This window comes from Parasteatoda tepidariorum, chromosome 3 (assembly GCF_043381705.1).
Source record: "Parasteatoda tepidariorum isolate YZ-2023 chromosome 3, CAS_Ptep_4.0, whole genome shotgun sequence".
In the NCBI taxonomy this organism is placed as follows: Eukaryota; Metazoa; Arthropoda; class Arachnida; order Araneae; family Theridiidae; genus Parasteatoda; species Parasteatoda tepidariorum.
The window spans coordinates 49980040-49997554 of NC_092206.1; the positions used below are offsets into that span (position 1 = coordinate 49980040).

The following is a 17515-nucleotide window of genomic DNA, read 5'->3' on the forward strand; positions in this document are numbered from 1 at the left end:
TTATTCAACTGTTAAATTAAATGTTAATATTTTTTTATCATTTCTTTTATATTACTTAAATTATTTCCGAGACTATAAATTATAGTATAAAATCCAAAAACATGCTAAAACTTTATAATATTAAAATAGAATCTTCTTAAAATAGTTATTTAGGATTAATCAAATCAGGTTAAAAGCTCAGATTATGCAAGTTTCCCTCTCATAAAATGATGCAATATGTTCAAAAATTTACAGCAGTTCTGTTACATGCATTGCATTGTTAAATAACAGGGGAAAAAATTTATGAAGATTATAATGAATGAAAAGCCTGTTATTTTTTTTATTTTTAAGTTATATTAATAGGTGTGAATAATCTCCTTAGTTAGTGCAGACGATATTTTAAGTTATGAAATCAGACACAAGAATGTACCACAGATTTTTGTAAAATGCATACAATTTATATCATTTGCCTATCTTTTACATCCCTTGCTTTTCTATGAAACAGCAGCAAAAATCTTCCATTTAGTTTGTTCCTTAACAAAGAATGTTATTAGTAATTACTTGCTACTGGATAACTTTATCTGAAACTATAATGTGGATTACACATTTATTTCATTAATTACTTGAAATTAACGTCTGGTAGTGTGCATATATTTAAATTTCTTCATTGTTTGTTAAATGCATTAATAATTTACAACAAAAAAAAAAACATTAATTTACATATTTTGTTTGAAAATTTTTCAATAAATTATTTTAATACAAGGAATTTCAAAATTATTTTTAAAATTATTCAAATCAATCTTATTTTCTAAAAATAGTAACTTTTTTTCCTGTCTTAACTGTAACCTTTCTAATTTTTATTTTGCATTTTTATAAGAATCAAACCATTTTGATTACAATCATACTTTCACTGTATTTTCTTCATTCTCTGATATGCTGACTATCAATGTTTACATCCGACACAATAATAAAAAATTCTATTAGTTCATTTTTTAATATGGTGATAAGTTTTTATGCATTCCCTACATGCCTTTTCATTTAATAAACTGTCACATATTTTAATCATGATGAGCTACTGGAGAAATCAATATTTTAAGCAACATTATGTAGTTTCATATAACTTTTTAAAATAAATTATTTAAGACATTTGTACTATTTATTCAGTTATGTATTGGGACGAATTGTGAAACTTTATTAAATATTTCCTATGTTATGTAATTGTGTTAAATACTCAAAAGTGTTTTGAATATATGAAACATGTTTGCAATTTTGTCACTCGTTTCTTTTCCNATGGTCAAAGGTAAAATCGTCTACGTTATCACGATCGTGGAGAAAGATGATACCGCTTGATGAACAATCCTCATCAGATGTTCAAGAAAACTATGATAACAGTATTCTCGAACAAGCAAAAGTAAATCTAAGGTTTGGAAATTCTTTATGAAGAAAATTTAGAAGATTGATTTCAAAGTGATGCGTGTGAGCCTGGCTTCCAGTATTTGACTGATGTAGACATCGTTATGTTGTTAAATCAAATAGTGATGATAGTAACTGATGCCAAAGATGTAGTAAATGAATGAAATACAATTTCTCATTCTGCTGCTCTGTGGAATCTTTATTAGATAATATGGGAGGATTTAATTACGGTGACATTACTGCGGTTCGTAAAATATGTGTATCGATATATGGCGAAGACGCATTACACATTTTTTAAAAAGGAAAATTCCTAGTTTGATGTTATGCATGCAAATGTCAGTAATTTTTTTATATTTTGTACTGATATTGAATTTTTCTTTAATAAAAGGAGTTTTTGGATTATCCGTGTTTTTCGATTGTCCGTGCGACCTATCCCGGTGATTAACCCGGATAATCGGGAGTGCACTGTAGTTTTGTTATATGGCATGTATTTCTGACACAATGCAAAATTACAATTTACTACATTAATCTTAAATCATATTAAGGTAACTCTTTGTGAAACAAATGGAATAAAAAGGTTTGGTAATAACAATTTGCTTTTTTAGCTTATGTACTGTTTTTATTCACTTATTTATAGGTGGCTGACCTTTTTTTTATGCATATCACCCATCATTATTTGATTAGAAAATTGACTAAGGATTAAGAAAGATTTAGGAATACTGGATGTTAAAAATTTTCACATTATTTGGTTGCAATTTTAAACTACATTTTTTAAAACTACATTCACTTCCATTTTAGGATATTGGTAAATCTGCAAATTATTTAAATTTTTTATAAAAATATTTATACAAAGTGTATATAAAGTTTTGACCTTGCATTTTTTCCTCCATCTCAAAAAACGTTTTAAATAATGTATTTTATTTGTTGGGGCATAAATTTAAAGTTTCTGAAGAATAACTATAGTACTAATTAAAAATTTAGATTAGTCATAACCCATAATCTGCATAGGTTAGAGAGACCAGACAAACAGGTAAGAGAGACAAGTTAGCTTAGAGGAAATCAATAAGAAAAAATAGAGTTTTTCACTTTATATCACTCATATTATAAAAAGTGATAAAGTTTTGTTACAAATCTAGACAATTATATTGATTTTGAAAGAAATGTGATGGGAGTTAAGAAAAAAAATATTCCATTTTATGTTTATGAGGAATATTATACTTTTCCTAATTGTCTAGTTAATTACTCATAAATGGCTTCTGTGCTAAAGTTGTAATAATTAAAAGATTTATGTAAGTTATAGTCAATAATTTGCTGTTGGTGGATTTTTGACCAGTTACAAAAAATTAAATCAATTCTCAAAATTTCTAACTGTTAATGAAGTCAAATGATTAAGTAATACATATTATCCCCCTGTTTTTTACTTTCAACAATGATATTCAGCACAATTTCCTCTCTTTTCAACAGTGATAAAGTTTTGCCCATGATTTGAAAAGTAATATTAATTTATAATAATTGACTATATAATTAGAGAAGGAATGTAATATTCCTTTTATATTACTATAGAGAATTTTCTTTTTTCTATATCCATTCCATTCTTTTATTTACTTACATTTGTATATATTTTTATCAAATGCTTTCAATAATATTTTATAGTTCTTAAACTAGCTTTAAATAATTTTAATATAACCTAATTTTTAATAACCTCAGAAAAGTTTGTTTCATTTCTTTATGTATATTGGTGCATTTCAGTAAAAAATGTACAGTTACAAAAGCATAATACTTCTATACCTTACTAGCTGAATAACTGTTCTTTGTATGGGGTGAAAAATGTAAATTAATCAGTATATGTTAATCAGTATTAATCAACATTACAAAATCAAGCACAAAACTAAAAGGCTTATCCATGCAATTAATAAAGCATAAATAATTTCCGTTTTTTTATTAGTTACCTTTTCTGAAGGCTTTTACATTAGTAGATCAAGCAAAACACATCTTTAGAAGTTCATCTCATCAAAATAACAATTAACTATATTCAGTATCATTTGTAATGATCTTGTTGCTCAAAGCCAACTGATGAGAGCCGAAATTTACCACAATCAAGCACTTTTTTCTGGTACATATCCCTACTCTGGGGTAGTAAAACACTATTACTACAGTACCTATTGTAAGTACTTAAATATATATTAGAATGTTTGGTACCTAATAAAACAGCACAAATTAACATAACGCCAGTAGTATCTGTTATCAAAATTAAATAATTAGCATTTAGTATTATAAAAACACATTTTAAAAGCATGACTCTAACCAAAATAAACATGTGGTTTTAGAAATATTAATTCAGTGACAATCCTCACATGCTATTCACATTAATCATGGACAGAGCCTGAGTAGGTCTGGGGTATACAGGGCAGTTGCCCTCCCCACATTAGAGGGGGACCCCAAATGAAATAGAAAGTTTGTTTTAAATTTCCTTCTTTAATGAACTTTTTTAAACAAAATAGAAGTACAGTCCGCAAAAAAAAAAAGATATCACCCTGAATAACTTTCGTTCTAATGATCCGATTTTCACGAACTAAGTGTCAATCTTAATGGTTCCTGGGGGTGACCTCAAATATGCTAATTAATTAGTGCTAACTATTAATTAAGTTACGAAATCAGACACAAAAACGTACTNAAGCATAAATAATTTCTATTTTTTATTAGTTACCTTTTCTGAAGGCTTTTACATTAGTAGATCAAGCAAAACACGTTTTTAGAAGTTCATCTCATCAAAATAACAATTAACTATATTCAGTATCATTTGACATGATCTTGTTGCTCAAAGCCAACTGATGATAGCCGAAATGTACCACAATCAAGCAATTTTTTCTGGTACATATCCCTACTCTGGGGTAGTAAAACACTATTACTACAGTACCTATTGTAAGTACTTAGGTATATATTAGAATGTTTCGTACCTAGTAAAACAGCACAAATTAACATAACGCCAGTAGCATCTGTTATCAAAATTAAATAATTAGCATTTAGTATTATAAAAACACATTTTAAAAGCATGACTCTAACCAAAATAAACATGTGGTTTCAGAAATATTAATTCAGTGGCAACCCTCACATGCTATTCACATTAATCATTGACAGAGCCTGACTAGGTCTGGGGTATATGGGGCAGTTGTCCTCCCCACATTAGAGGGGGGGCCAAATCGAATAGAAAGTTTGTTTCAAATTTCCTTCTTTAATGAACTTTTTTAAACAAAATAGAAGTACAATGTAAAATCCATCAGTTTTATGTTAGCTTCTTCATTAATCTATCATATGATCACAATCTATATTTCGTAAATCCGTGGCTTTCTAGGGCGGAATGCAGCTAAATTTTCACAATTACGATAGATAAATATGGCTAATCAAAAGCCTGTATTTTTACATATCGCAAACTGCGATGTTTTAAAAAATACAGGCTTCTGATTGGCTTAATTAAGTCATCGTAATTGCAAAAATTTAGCTGAACTCATCTCTAATGTCAGCAAGGATATGAAATTTTAGCAGCTAGATGACTGCATTAATAATCAAAGAACTGTATTGGCATAGTGGACATAGTATTGTCTGAAAATCAATCAAATGGATAGAACGATATTTCCTCTGACCATTGGAGAGGTGGGGGATTTTATGGCTATTTTCAGTTCCAGTCAATTTTCTTCTTATCTATAATGAGGTGAAAATTTTAAATACCTCCATAAAGTTCAGTTCTTCATTACTGAAGCAGACAGGGGGCACCAAAGAAGTTTTTGCCCCAGGCCCCAATTAGGCTAAGTCTGGCACTGATCATTGAGCTTACATGACATAACAAATAAAAAATAATTAGATCTTGAAAAGCTTTCCAAAAAACTCTTTTTTTTTAATTAGAGTTATGGACTAGCAAACATCCCTATGTTGTCTTTTAAATAATCGAAGAAAAAAAGTTATAACAATGCCTAGTATTAAATGTATAAAAAATTTCATCTTTCAAAAATTCCTCTAGAAAGAACTAAGTAAAAATTTTTAATTAATATGATTATTGGCTAAAATTTCCCTTTATTCGTGGTGTCCAAATTTCAAGATCATAGCACTAACAGTTCAGCACATATAAGAGAGAGGCACACGAGCATGCAAACTCTTTGTTTTATTAATTCAGACAGATAATTTCAGAAGACTTATAAAAAAATAATTAGTTGATAAAAGTTTATTATAACAAAACCGTGTTTAAAAAAGAAATTATTTGATGGGAAAATACAAAAACAATATTTATCAATCCTGATTTTAAAAAAATCCTTTCTATCATAAATTATTGTAGTTTCAATACATTGAATTGTTTTAATTCATCAAACATCATGATTTAATATTGTTGGTGTTTTTTAAATTGTTTACATTTCTTTTTCTTCCTAACTTATTTTTGTAATTTTTACTTGCCTTTTCACATAGGTAGTATGCATATTATTTAATATAATTTTTTTTCTTCCTTTTCAGGATCAAGTGAAAAAATGTGCTTTAAACATCAGTTCTAATATGTTGTTTTCATTTCCTCATTTGTAATATATTGTTCATTTATTGTAAAATATCTGCTTGTACTATCTTGTTATGCATTAAAGTGTTTTACAGAATGTTTATCGTTCATTAAATTTTGTTAAGGCAATGTTGAATAGGGAAAATTTTGAATTTGTTTAAAACAATTATAAAACTCATTATTTTTTATAAAATATGTATTGTAGTGTTATTTGTCAGATTACCTTCTTGCATATTGGTTGACAGAAATGATCATTATCGTTAGATGTTTTCAAATCAGGAAAACCGTTAGTAAGGAAAATCTAGCTCTCTAGGAATTGAAAAAAAAATTTATATTTTATTTGTGACAAATCTTTATTTAAATCTTATATATTCTATATGATTTTATATTCAACATGCATTTTTCAAAATCTTAAGCTTTCAAATTTTGTAAATTGTTGTTTACTTAAATTGTATGCATAACTTTAAAATATGTAATATCTCAGAGCTTTGTTTATTTATATAAAGTTATCTTTTTAACCAAATATTTCAGATTTTTTTTTAAAGTTTTACTCAAAATTTAGACGCTTTTCTTTTTTATTAAACTTGTTTAAAGGAGTATCAGTTGTCTCCTTTCATTATTTAAATTCTTGAAACAGTTCCAGTTTAGCATAACTTTGAAACATCATTAGATTTAAATCTCTGTATTTCTCTATATTTTTTTTCCTTTTAACCGAAATATTTTTCTTTGAATTTAGTAATTCTGACTGAATAAAACCTATGCAGTAGCCTCTTATTACATCATGAATTCTACAGAATTACTCTTTTTTAAAATCTCGAAATAGAACAAATACAATCACTTGAATGTTTTAAACTCTAGAATTTCTGACTAACAGTAGCAACATGAAAAGTTTCACTAAAAAGGTAGAATTTTATCAAATAATTTTAATAGATGTTAGAATTATTTAAATCTAATCTCAATAACCAATTACTGTTATCCACATTTTAAGACTGGTTATTTCCCAGTCATGATTTAGTACATTCCAGGCTGTCCTTTTTCCATGAATTAAGACTTTTCAAATAGTCTGAAGAAAGATTTGAATTTTTAATCTAAAATTTTTTATTTTAATTATGCTTGTAATTTAGGCAAAGTCTAATTCTTTCAGCCACAGGATTCACTGTTTCAAACTATTTTAGAGATTCAGTAATTTTATGAAAAAATAAATAATCTTACTTTATCAAATTATGTTGATGAATTCAGGAGTTATACTCATAATTTTTAATAAATGCAGTAACAAATCTTGTAATCAAAAATTTTACTTTCAAGATTTTAAAAAATGGATACTTTTAATGCATTAAATTTAAAATGTTTCATTATAATATTAGATACTGCTAAATATTTGTTGAACTTATAAGAGAGTTGAAGGAAAAACCTATAATTTATTATTAATAAAATTTGCTTTAAATTTTTAAAAAATTAAAGTTTTAATTTTTTTAGATTCAGCTACTCAGTACATTCCTTTCCTTAGATTTACAAAATTCAGTCATAAAATTCTTTTTATTATTATAATATTGGGATCAGTAGAGTTGCCTTACAATGGTTTCTACATATACGCCTTTCATAGCTCAGAAAAAATTGTTAACATTTGCAAATAATTTTCAAGCATCGTAGCACTTGGTTCCAATGCCTCAACTGCAAATCCTATCAAAATGTTCTTTGGGATGCAAATTTTTAACATAACTTTGAAAAGCAGATTTAATTCTTTTACATCTACCATATGTATTAGTCACTGTATGCTAAACAAATTTTTTTTTTTTACTAACTCTGATGTATGAGAAACCTAAATAATCTATGCTTAAGCTTCTTGGAACTCTGACAGTTAGCTAAATTATTTTGCTATAAATTATGGAAAAATATTAGAAGATAAGGAAAAAGAACAAGAGTGACAAAACCATGTTTTATTGTAATACAAATTGTTAACACATTAAAATGATGTACTTCACTAAACAATATTTAAAAATGTACAGTCTGAAAAAATAATGTAGGGATTTGCTAATTCAATCAAACAACTTTCAGAGTCAATTCAAAAATTCAGACAATAAATACAATTTTTTTTAATTCTCCAATTTAAAGAAGTAAAGGGATTTTAATAAATTAAAAATTTGGAATTAACTATAGAGGTAGATTTATTCAACCAGCTTGAAGTATACAATAGAAAAATGTTTCTGCATCTTTTTTTTAAACGAAACAAAAGAATTTAAAATGGAAAATATGTACAGATGCAACCACGTAAGCAGATGGCAAAGTGGATGAATTAGTGAAGAGATAAACCCTGAAAANCATTATTTAAATTCTTGAAACAGTTCCAGTTTAGCATAACTTTGAAACATCATTAGATTTAAATCTCTGTATTTCTCTATATTTTTTTTCCTTTTAACCGAAATATTTTTCTTTGAATTTAGTAATTCTGACTGAATAAAACCTATGCAGTAGCCTCTTGTTACATCATGAATTCTACAGAATTACTCTTTTTTAAAATCTCGAAATAGAACAAATACAATCACTTGAATGTTTTAAACTCTAGAATTTCTGACTAACTGAATCCCCCCCCCCCAAGTGAAAACAAAATAATGAATTCCTCCTTTATGAATTCACTACAATTAAGTATACAAGTTTCCTCGTAACATGACTTCCTTATTAATAAATCTTTAACAATAATTGCGTGTAGCAATGCAAGAGAATAATAATTCATAAAATTTAGGATGTTTTAAATAAAAAAATTGAGAAAAATATAGGACGAAACACAGATCATATGTAAACCCTTTGATGTAAAATTTTTATTAAACATTTCTGATACTTTTTTTATTATTTTGTATTAATTTAGGTAAAAACATAAAGTGAAAAATATTATATTTAGCTTTTGAATAACTTACGATTATAAAATACAGCGTGAAACACTAGTCTTATTTCTGCATAAAGTTTGCAAAAGGCTAACTAGATAAGCTTCCGAACAATTTTTCAAATTAGCAGCTATTTAGATCTAGTAGAAAGTTTTTCATCATTGAAATTTCTTCTATTTACCATATCAATCATTTAAAAAATTTTGAATGTAAATGAACAAAAAATTTTATTCTTTTTTTGGATTTTGTTTTAGTACAAAAATTCCTATAATCAAACAATAGATTTTTTAGTAACAATTAGGCATTTATTTATAACTAAAAAATTCCAAAATTTATCTTTTGCTTGTAATTAGTGTCAGAAGAAAACTTTATAAGGACATCGATGTCCCATCTACGTCAAAGGGTTGTCAATTTTAATATCAATAAACTGGTAACTATTTTCTCACCTCCAAATGATGGACAAATAGAGTACATACCTTATTATTGCTGCACTTTTTAGTTACAGGAATCACATTTTTTCTGAAGAGAAATGTCTTGTTCTGGTATTCTTGATTAATTTTTTAAAAAATTCCCAGGAATTTTTTTTTCTTTCCCAGATAAATTTTATTGAAAATCCATACTAAGCTATTTTTCATCTGAAAACTTTGAATTCTTTTATTTGTAATATATTATATTTTGTGAGCAAAAACAGAAGAATAGCAACATGAAAAGTTTCACTAAAAAGGTAGAATTTTATCAAATAATTTTAATAGATGTTAGAATTATTTAAATCTAATCTCAATAATCAATTACTGTTATCCACATTTTAAGACTGGTTATTTCCCAATCATGATTTAGAAATTTTCCCAATTACATTCCAGGCTGTCCTTTTTCCATGAATTAAGACTTTTAAAATAGTCTGAAGAAAGATTTAAATTTTTAATCTAAAATTTTTTATTTTAATTATGCTTGTAATTTAGGCTAAGTCTACTAATTGTTTCAGCCACAGGATTCACTGTTTCAAACAATTTTAGGGATTCAGTAATTTTATGAAAAAATAATCTTACTCTATCAAATTATGTTGACGAATTCAGCAACAAATCTTGTAATCAAAAATTTTACTTTCACGATTTTAAAAATTGGATACTTTTAATGCATTAAATTTAAAATGTTTCATTATATTATTAGATACTGCTAAATATTTGTTGAACTTATAAGAGAGTTGAAGGAAAAGTAGTACCTATAATTTATTATTAATAAAATTTGCTTTAAATTTTTAAAAAATTAAAGTTTTAATTTTTTTTAGATTCAGCATTTGCAAATTATTTTCAAGCATCATAGCACTTGGTTCCAATGCCTCAACTGCAAATCCTATCAAAATGTTCTTTGGGATGCAAATTTTTAACATAACTTTGAAAAGCAGATTTAATTCTTTTACATCTACCATATGTATTAGTCACTGTATGCTAAACAAATTTTTTTTTTTTACTAACTCTGATGTATGAGAAACCTAAATAATCTATGCTTAAGCTTCTTGGAACTCTGACAGTTAGCTAAATTATTTTGCTATAAATTATGGAAAAATATTAGAAGATAAGGAAAAAGAACAAGAGTGACAAAACCATGTTTTATTGTAATACAAATTGTTAACACATTAAAATGATGTACTTCACTAAACAATATTTAAAAATGTACAGTCTGAAAAAATAATGTAGGGATTTGCTAATTCAATCAAACAACTTTCAGAGTCAATTCAAAAATTCAGACAATAAATACAATTTTTTTTAATTCTCCAATTTAAAGAAGTAAAGGGATTTTAATAAATTAAAAATTTGGAATTAACTATAGAGGTAGATTTATTCAACCAGCTTGAAGTATACAATAGAAAAATGTTTCTGCATCTTTTTTTTAAACGAAACAAAAGAATTTAAAATGGAAAATATGTACAGATGCAACCACGTAAGCAGATGGCAAAGTGGATGAATTAGTGAAGAGATAAACCCTGAAAATTGTGTTTAGCCAGTTTGGTAGATGAAGTTATTACATAAGTACATCAAAATGAAAAGAAATATGAATAATGAGGATGACCGTTGAATGTCAGAAGAGCAAACCTACATTCAAGCTGATAAAGATTTTTTTTCTTTTTTTTTCAATAAATTTTAATGCCAAAGGAATGATGTCAACAGCAAGCATGTAGTTGCTTTTCTGAGCCGAGACAATGATGCACAAATAACACACCTATTCCATAAACCCCTACATTGAAAATGCTATTAACAAGTTTACTAAGACAGATCTGAATTGCTGTCTAAATGATGGGTGAGGTATATATTGATCATTCATCATCTTCATCTTCCTCCTCTTCGTCATCTTCTCCTTCAGCTTCTTCTGGTTCTTCTTCCTCCTCCTCTTCCTCACCAGATTCATCATCAGACTCTGCCTTCTTTTTACCCTTAGCAGGTGCCTTCTTGGCCTTCTTTCCACCGCCGCCGCCACCACCTGCACTTACGCCAGTGTTTTTGTATGCGGTTACTTCCTGCAATACAAAATAATAATTTAACATAAAAAAGATACTTAAATATAATTTTGTTTTCCAAAAATAACATGTTTTTAAATATATATTGATGTTAATAAATAAAATTATATCTAATCAAATACCTAACTAACCATACCCTACTAATGACTCATGTCAACTCTAAAGAAGATCATTTTCAACATTACATAATCTATTAATCATAAAGTTATTGTAATTAATGCATCGTTAAACAAAACTTATCAAGCCTAATTAATGTTTTTAACAATGGCAAAGTACAATTGCCCTAAATTTTATTTATATATTAATAAGATAGGATACATTAACTTATGGCAAGTATGATTTAAAAAAGTAAAGCACATGAACTTGAGAAATGCATCTTATCTTAAAAAACAATTAAAACTTAGATTATACAGTGCAGAACCCGTTATCCGGAAATCAAAAAACCGGAATGAAATTCGATGAATTTTCCTGCCATTTTCAAAAAAAAAATTATTTTTTTTCCTCATAAGATTTTAGGATTTTTCTTTCTTTTTTGAAAGATTTTTACCTTACCTTCATTTTGGAAATAATCATTAGTGTATTACTTCATCGTTTTTTCTTCTTTTTAAGATTATTTCTAAATTTAATTTTTTTTAGTTGGGTTTAACAATAAATAAAAAAAAAACGCATTTTATAGCGATTCAGAAAACCGGAAAAATCAGTTATCCGGCAAAGCGATGGTCCCAATTGTTCCGGATAATCGGTTCCCTACTGGATTGCAATAAATATAATTTTCTGGTACTTACATTTTTCAAATGAGAGGGGGGAAATGAGAAATGCATAAAAAAAATTATATCAATTACTAGTGCATGATCAAATCAGTAAGCATTTCTATCAAAAATTTTTGACAGCATGGTTATCTTACACAAACGGTAAAATTGTGAGGAAAAGAAATTTAAAGCATGAAAATGGAAAATCTCATTCTTAAGTAATGCTAACGACATAAAAATTTTACTTACTTTCATGTATCTGGCTTTATCCTTAGCAGCTAAAGCTTCATATTTAGCTCTGGTTTCTTGAGAAACTTCATTCCATCGTCGACCAAGCTCCTTAGCAATATCTCCAACTGTTGAATCTGGCATAGACTCTTTCACTTTAGGACGTTCATCATTTGAAAACCAGAAGAAAGCAGACCTGTAAGAGTAAAAATACTTATGCAAAAGGAAATCTTTAAAATAACCTAGATATTCTCTACCAAAATAAACACTATGAACTTACAAGGATCGCTTGGGGGCATTTGGGTCCTTTGTGCGCTTCCTTTTCTTACCACCCTTTTCATTCTTTGAAGGTTTGTAGTTTGCCATTTCAGATTCATATCGCTTCTTATCTTTTTCTGCCATCTGTTGAAACCTGGTTTTTTCTTTATCATTCATGGTCTAAAAAATAAATACAATTTTTAATGGTTATACTTTTTAAGAATACTAATTGAAGATTGAATTTTAACTTATTATATTACAAGACAGTATTTATTCTTTGGGCAGAGCTGTGTCACAATTATCAATAAAGCAAAGCAAGTAATATTTTTTGCTCAATGATATTTTATATATAAGTGTTCTATGACTGATACTATCTTGAAGAAAAGTAGATAATCAAAAGCACTATTCTTGTATGTTATAGAAAGTCTAACAAAAAAGTTTTGAACTAGATTAGCAATTAATTAATTTGAATAAAATGGGATTAATCAACAGAAAGGAATATTTGAGATATTTCCATGTTGGCATCAGTTTTTGCCAACCACAATTGTCAAAGCACCAAAAGAATTTTAAACTTATAATTTAATCTTAAGGTTTTCCGAGTGTCTATAAGGCTCGAGTTTGCTCTTTTCTGGGATATTTTTTTTAAGTTTCCTACCGACTACTGCTCTTAAGTCACCAAAATCACTTGGTGCCGATAATGACGCAAAAATCTTCCAAACCTTTTTGAAAAGGAAAAAATTGTTTGCTTTCAGTATTCTTTAGAATACAAGCAAAGCTAATTAGTCTTAAAAAGGAATGAATAGTAAACTAGCTGACAAATTCAACAAATAAAGAACAGAAAATAAAAAATATGTTTTCTGGAATTCATAGTCTTAGTCTATTCACAGAGGTCTGTCCAGACATTTTGTGACAGGTCCGTTTTTTGTAAAATTGTGAAAAAATTACTCGTACTATGTGAATATAAAATACACGTTAAGTCACATTCTTTTAACCAGAGCCCTGCTTTTATGAATTTGTGCAAATAGGGTCGTTATTGCAAAAACAATTTCAAGGAGTTTTTAAATTGAAAAGAAATATGAAATTATGCTCAGCACTGTAAAATTATAATAAAAAAAATTAAATTTTAAAAAATAAACAGCAATTGCTGCTTTTAAATTAGAGATGCAACATGCAAATATTTGGTATTTAGCTTTTACTGCTGAAAGCAGAATATTCATTTCGTACGTATAGTGGAAGAAGCGTCTGCCGAAGACAAAATTCGTTCGTTTACATCCATCTTTTTTGTTTTCTGAACTGAGAAGGGCTTGTTCAATTAACAAAACAATAATGAAGATAAACAAATTTGTGAAGGGAACGAATAAAGGAAAAATCTTTTTTTGAAGGGTTCACTAACGGACCCAAATTTCTTCTAAACAGACTCCTGATTTTGAAGAGATTTATTAGTTCTTGCATATTACTGTCTGGTCTAAGTACAAATATGGAAATTTCAAAATTATTTTTCTTAAGTGAACCACTGAAATTAATGTGACCATGAAAGTACACAAGATGCAAGATTGTTGATTGCAACTGCTGAATGGTACAATTTTTAAAGTTATAGATTTTCTGGGTATAGAATATAGAAAATGGACCAAAAAATATTTTATCCAAGATTTAAGACAAGGGATAAGAGTACATTCTTGAAGATCATGCTTAATATCTTGTTTGAAAGAAACCTATTTTGGAATAAAAAAAGAAATTGGATGAAATTGAAAAATCTATTAATAATCTAATAGAATTGCTTAGCTGTAAGTACATAAGTATAAGATATTGATATAAAATGAACATAGCATCAGTGTATTTTTCACAAATGCTCTTTAAAAAAAAATAACTTTTCAAATTTAAAAATTAATAAGCTATTTTGAATTTTTATTATTGAGCACTGTTTTAGTATGTAAATTTAGAAGCACCAAAAAATTAAATTTAATTTCTCAGAAACTATTTCTATAATGGAACTTGATTTTGCACAAATTTTGTATTTTGCCATGTAAAATTACATACTTTAAAATTATGCAAAAATTAGTATGCCTTACAATTCAAAATTTTTCAACCATTATTAAATAAAATTAAAAAATTAATATTTACTAAAAGTTTTTTGCATGGAGTTATTTTATGATAAACTAATTTTATAATTATGTGCAAATTTTTTTAAATTAGCTTAAAAAGTTTGAGATATAGCAAAGTACACAAAAGTAAAATTAACACTAGGGTCCTAACTATTGGGACCATATTTCACAGATTGTGATTAATCCATATAAATTGAGGGGTAAAAAATCCTAATCTGTCGAAAAACTATGTTTTTTTCAGAGTATGTACATTTTTGTGTTTAATTGCATAACTTAAAAAATATTGCCTGCACTTAATCAGCTTATTTGAGGTCACCCCCTCAAGCTATTAAGATAAAATCCTAGAAGGTGAAGATATCTGAAGTTATCAGGTTGGTCTTTTTATTTTACACACTGTATACCTATGAATATATCTTTATTTTAAAATGTTACTGTAATTTTGTTTTCTATAACTCTAACCATCTCAGAACTTGTAGAAAAATGTAAGGAAATAAAAATAGAAAATTCAACAAGATTGGATAGTAGTTACATCCAAATTAGCTAAAACTGGTAATAAAAAATTTTTCTCCATGGATTTACTGATTAGTGTTTTTTTTTTTAAATTCTCAATTCAATTTCAAAATAGTAAATTGTAATTGAGTTTCCATGCAAAATAAATACTTTATTATAAAACTTCATATCCACTATGTAGTATCGCAATTCAAAAAGTTTAGCCCAACATGCATTCAGTTTTTAGTTTAATTCAATTTAATTGATATGGTTCAATATAAAAAGTGATTTTTGCATACCTAAACGATGGAGTATTTTATATAAATTTTTTGATCCCAAAAACCAGTAACTTAAGCTTAATCAAAGAAAAAGATGCCATAGAAAATTTTTAATGCTAACTTGAACAAACGTTTAACAACTAAATGAGAAATTTTTAGTAAGTTCATCCTACATAACACATTCTCAACACTATATAGATTTCAGGTCCCATTATTAATACTTAATTTTTAAAAAGAAAATCCTATTTAGAGAAATACTTAACCTAAAAATTTTGAAGCGAACAAAAAAATTGTCAAACATAAGTATGTACCAAAAAATTTAAAGTTTAAATCACAGTTGAAAGAGATATCTATATAAAAATCAATCGTCAAAATTCATGCAAAAGAACTAAATCTTACCTTCCAGCGGTCAGCACATCTCTTCGAAAATTCTGAGAAAACTACACTCTCATCAGGATGCTTTTTCTTGTGTTCTTCTCGGCAGGTCTGCACAAAAAATGCATATGCAGACATCCGACCACGAGGTTTATTATCTCCCTTGCCCATTATAATCAGTATATCTATTTTAAAAAAATCATAGCAAATTAAAAAAATTACAGCAAATTAAAAAAGTTTAAAAAAAAAATTCTAAGACAAATTTTTACTTTACATATCCTAAAACCTTATTAATATGATGTTGAGTTTTATCAATAAAAGCCATGCAGGTGTATTTATATTTTTAAAATATAGATAACTTATTCATTGCAAAAAAAAAATTCTAATTAAAACCATATCAAATATTAGAAAACAGGCCTTTTAAAAACATTGAATAATTATTATTTAATATATTCAAGGTTAATTTTAAATATAGGAAATAATACATAAATTTTCAACTAATAAGGCAAAACTAATAACTGAATATAGAATTTCTAATTTTAAAAAAAATCTAAATCTATTTCAAGTTAAGATTCGAGATAAAAATTTTCAAACTTAATAAATATTTCATTTCTCTAATGCTGTAAATTTTATTAAGTGTTTAAAAAATATTTCTTTAATTTATTTGTTAAGTAACAACAGCATACTTAGAAAACGTCATCACAAAAGCAAGAAATAAGATTAAGTAATTAAAATGCAGCATAAAAATGTAGAAATAAATTCTAATTTATTTTTTAATTTACTTACATAAGTAAAATATTAAAATTTTATGTTTTTACCTTACTTCTCAAAAGCGCATTAACTCCAATATAATTCTATAGTAAGCTGTATTATTCATTTTTTTATATCTCCAGACCATGTTTCTATTAGTGAAAACCCCGTTGAATTCAGCTTTTGAGAACATAAAATGGCTACCTATCCTCCAACAATGATGACGAATCAGATAAGTAATTAATTAAAAATCATTTTTCCAATACTACATGAAGCTACCATTGCAACTCTATGTCCGATCCTATCCATAGAGTTAACATTGCTATTGAGGTATAACGTTAGCGAATACCCTACACAGCTTTTACTACGAAGAATATAACTAAAGCCGCACAGCAACCATTTGGGATACCATTTTGAAAAATCAATATCTCTTAAATAAAGAAATTTCGAAAGAAAACTTGAATTGAAAACTTTTTATTTAAGATCTTATCTTCAATTCTCCTTCATTAGAAAATTTATTTTAACTTTACTTACACTATAATTCGATTTTCAAAAACACCTTCAAATACGATTCCCCCAATACAAAAGTATGGCGTCTGTAGCCTCCTTTATGTCTATGGAGAGGCTTCACTTCAATAAATATCGAATAATTATTAAACTAAAATTATTTCAGAAAAACTATTATTAGAGAATCAAAGTTAACAGTATGGAGAAATTAAATACGAATTTTTAATCAATTTTCGAACACTTAATATATTTTTAAGATTCTATTTAAATACTTACGATAGAATTTTCCAAGCTTAGCCCGTACGAATAGCGTTATACAGAACTACTTGATTTCCTACATAGGATTTTCTCACGCCGCCGCTTCAAGAGCGCTCCAAGTGAGGTTCTCTGTAGGTAGCGTCGGGAGCAGTTGCCATTGGATAATTTCATATATGCCGCACAAAATCATCCAATGGTATC

The 17515-nt window shown here is 27.2% G+C and overlaps 1 protein-coding gene and 1 long non-coding RNA gene across 4 annotated transcripts; one reads left to right on the forward strand and one right to left on the reverse strand.

The window, feature by feature from the left end:
* Window positions 1–1293: 1293 nt before the first annotated feature.
* On the forward strand, window positions 1294–6027 carry LOC122270347 (uncharacterized). Its single transcript, XR_006225745.2, has 2 exons — window positions 1294–2884; window positions 5893–6027. It is a non-coding gene; the product is annotated as an uncharacterized lncRNA (long non-coding RNA).
* A 4373-nt stretch (window positions 6028–10400) lies between these two features.
* On the reverse strand, window positions 10401–17515 carry LOC107455393 (Dorsal switch protein 1). 3 transcript variants are annotated; one of them, XM_016072940.4, is made up of 5 exons: window positions 17333–17515; window positions 15824–15984; window positions 12578–12735; window positions 12319–12493; window positions 10401–11320 (listed from the first exon to the last, which is right to left on the reverse strand). In XM_016072940.4, the coding sequence occupies exons 2-5, from the start codon at window positions 15968–15970 to the stop codon at window positions 11120–11122; spliced, it is 681 nt and encodes a 226-aa protein (XP_015928426.1). In that variant the 5' UTR covers window positions 15971–15984; window positions 17333–17515; the 3' UTR covers window positions 10401–11119. The 3 variants fall into 3 exon arrangements, with proteins under 3 accessions (XP_015928426.1, XP_015928427.1, XP_015928428.1); XM_016072941.4 differs by having other exon boundaries at window positions 17084–17396; XM_016072942.4 differs by having other exon boundaries at window positions 16618–17349.

Coding starts and splice junctions, on each gene's coding strand:
- LOC107455393 (XM_016072940.4), bottom strand. CDS start 15,970: ATGGGCAAGGGAGATAATAAACCTCGTGGTCGGATGTCTGCATATGCA. Junction 12,736..15,823: donor GATGTGCTGACCGCTGGAAG/GTAAGATTTAGT, acceptor TTTATTTTTTAG/ACCATGAATGATAAAGAAAA. Junction 11,321..12,318: donor ATAAAGCCAGATACATGAAA/GTAAGTAAAATT, acceptor TTTGTATTGCAG/GAAGTAACCGCATACAAAAA.